At 36.2% G+C, this 2,354-nt stretch overlaps 1 protein-coding gene across 9 annotated transcripts in view; it reads right to left on the reverse strand.

Moving 5' to 3' along the window:
* mpdz (multiple PDZ domain crumbs cell polarity complex component) overlaps positions 1–2,354 on the reverse strand; it is a 46,651-nt gene that overhangs the window by 21,685 nt on the left and 22,612 nt on the right. For all 9 annotated transcript variants that reach the window (XM_032544040.1, XM_032544039.1, XM_032544034.1 and 6 more), the window contains 2 exons: positions 1,839–1,950; positions 721–919 (listed from right to left, as the gene is read on the reverse strand). In XM_032544040.1, coding sequence (XP_032399931.1) covers positions 721–919; positions 1,839–1,950 — 311 coding nt within the window. The remainder of the gene's footprint in view (positions 1–720; positions 920–1,838; positions 1,951–2,354) is intronic.

The following is a 2,354-nucleotide window of genomic DNA, read 5'->3' on the forward strand; positions in this document are numbered from 1 at the left end:
ACAGATGAGTTTCATCAGGAATGAAAGTGATCAATTGTATTTGCAAAGAGCGTTGTATGGAATCCAATCAATTTTTTGTGGTAGTTTGGTTAAAAAGAAACTCATATATTTGACCCAAGGACAACAGAAGAGTTAAGTTGCAACTTAAACATAGCTTTTTCACCTCACCCAGTTTATAGAAACAAATAATGATGTGCTTAATCAAGTACAAATATTAAATGCTTAAAAGTTAATATTTGATATGCACATCAAGGCTTGCATTTGCACAGAGAACTAACAGGCACTAAACGTTGGCACAGAATGCTTATTAAGATTTTTCTCCAATTTGTTATCACTTTGCAAACTGTATCCTTGCAAGTGTGTTAAACAACTGCACTGTGAAAAGGAATCCATTATGTAATTTACTGTGGATCAGAAACCAATGAGCAAATGCCAGATTAACAGAGTTGAGGGATCAGTTCCTGACTGAGAATTTTCAAACATTTTGGATATTTTCTTATTTAAATCACAATTGTTTTTATGTACTAGTCATTTAGCCCCACAAATGTTTTTGTTATAGAAATATTTCACGAAGGAAAGTAGTAGGGAGCAACATGTTATTGGTTCTAAAACTTCATATTGGTACTTGTATTGAACAATTTCAGCAAAAAAGCATTTGTGGCACAATCAACTACTTCCTTTGCAGAGTTTCAATAGCATGGGTGGCCACTGCTGTCTTACCCCATGTCTGGTCCAATGAGAGAGTGTCGTCTGAGCATGGCGCGGGCCTGAGCATTGGTCAGGTTGGCTGTAAGCTCCCCGTTTATGGCGAGGATGAGATCGCCAACGCCCAGCCGTCCGTCCCTGCTGATGGACCCACCGGTAATAATACTGCGGATCAGCATTCCCAGACCATCTTTCAAGGCGCTCACGGTCATCCCTATGAGGTATATTATAAGGAACTGTTAAACATTACATTTGCATGTTGATCTGAATTGATAACAAGTAGTTTAAAGCTCTAACATTGACGAGCAATCACTGAACACTGTACTCCTTGAGTAAAGATCAAAATGCCACCAAGATCCATTTTTAGGACTGAGTCCATTTTAAATGAAAAGGTCCTCTAATGTAGAAAACTATATAGTTTCAACGATCATTTTTACTTAAAATAAATCGGATTCATGGCAGTGGTATTAGTTCTGAAAAATAGATAAACTCCTCATATCCCAGCAAAGTATCCTAGAAACTTTCACAGTATTCACACACTTGGTTTGTTCATTCTCAACGGAGTTACTTCAGAGTGTGGATTTGGAGACAAGTGTATCTTAAACTTTTAAACTCTTTACTTTTAGCGCAGTGTACAGGGGTTCTTCTGCAAAGATCATGAAAATAGCATCAGTATGTTCTATTTAGGAATGGATTTTGGTTTCATATTCAGTGTGGGGGAAAAAGATAAAAACAAATACAAAACCCAAATGGATTTTTGTAAAACATTTTTGAATGGAGCATGAAATAGAAACAATCAAAAGCAAAACGAGATACTGCTTTCAATGAGGCACTGAGGATAAACAGTGTCTTCATACCACCTATTTGTTTTAGAAGCTGAAACTTGGTATTCTCTGAGCCAGTAGCAGCCTGGTGGGTAGGGTTTGAAATGCAAATACCCCGTATAGCAAAGAAATTACCCTTTCAGACTGACAAACAGCCAACAATCTTTTCTATCATTTTGCTTCAAATGTGGTATTCATAAAAAATGACACAAAAGTAAAGGGTCAATACTTACAACGACAAAGAAGATGAAGAATAAGGAGAAAATAAACAAAAGAACAAATAAAAGAATGTGAAAAAGTAACACAAACCAAGGCTGGAGTTGCCCTTGACGACTGTGATAGTCCTTTCAAAATTGCTCCCTGAGGTCAGTACTTCTTCTTCACCGTCTTCTGCTGATTCTTTCCCACCAGGCTCCTCGTCCTTGAGGGTGATAATTCAACACACTTGTTCATGAAAGTAAATGAAAATATTAGGCCATACAAAGCATGGGTCTTAAGAGACCAGATATGTGCAGTCAATTGGCTGTAGAAATGAAGTGAAAGGAGGAAAAAAAAATAGAACTTTGTGCATCTGTTTGTGAATAATCTCCCATCTGACTGCAGAAAGGTTAGATGTTACCATGACAAATTCAGTTTTCTTTTTAGAATGCACTTCTACAGTGGCTTGAGAAAGTTTACACACCCATGCTAAAGTTGATTTAAAAAGAGAAATAAAAAAAAAAACATCTTTTGGAAATTGCTCATAATGTCTTAATTCAAAACATTTTGGAAAATTCAACCTTTTAATTTTAACCAATTTTCTTTGTGAATGAATAATGTATTGTA

The sequence above is a fragment of the Etheostoma spectabile genome, chromosome 19 (genome assembly GCF_008692095.1).
Source record: "Etheostoma spectabile isolate EspeVRDwgs_2016 chromosome 19, UIUC_Espe_1.0, whole genome shotgun sequence".
Classification (NCBI taxonomy): Eukaryota; Metazoa; Chordata; class Actinopteri; order Perciformes; family Percidae; genus Etheostoma; species Etheostoma spectabile.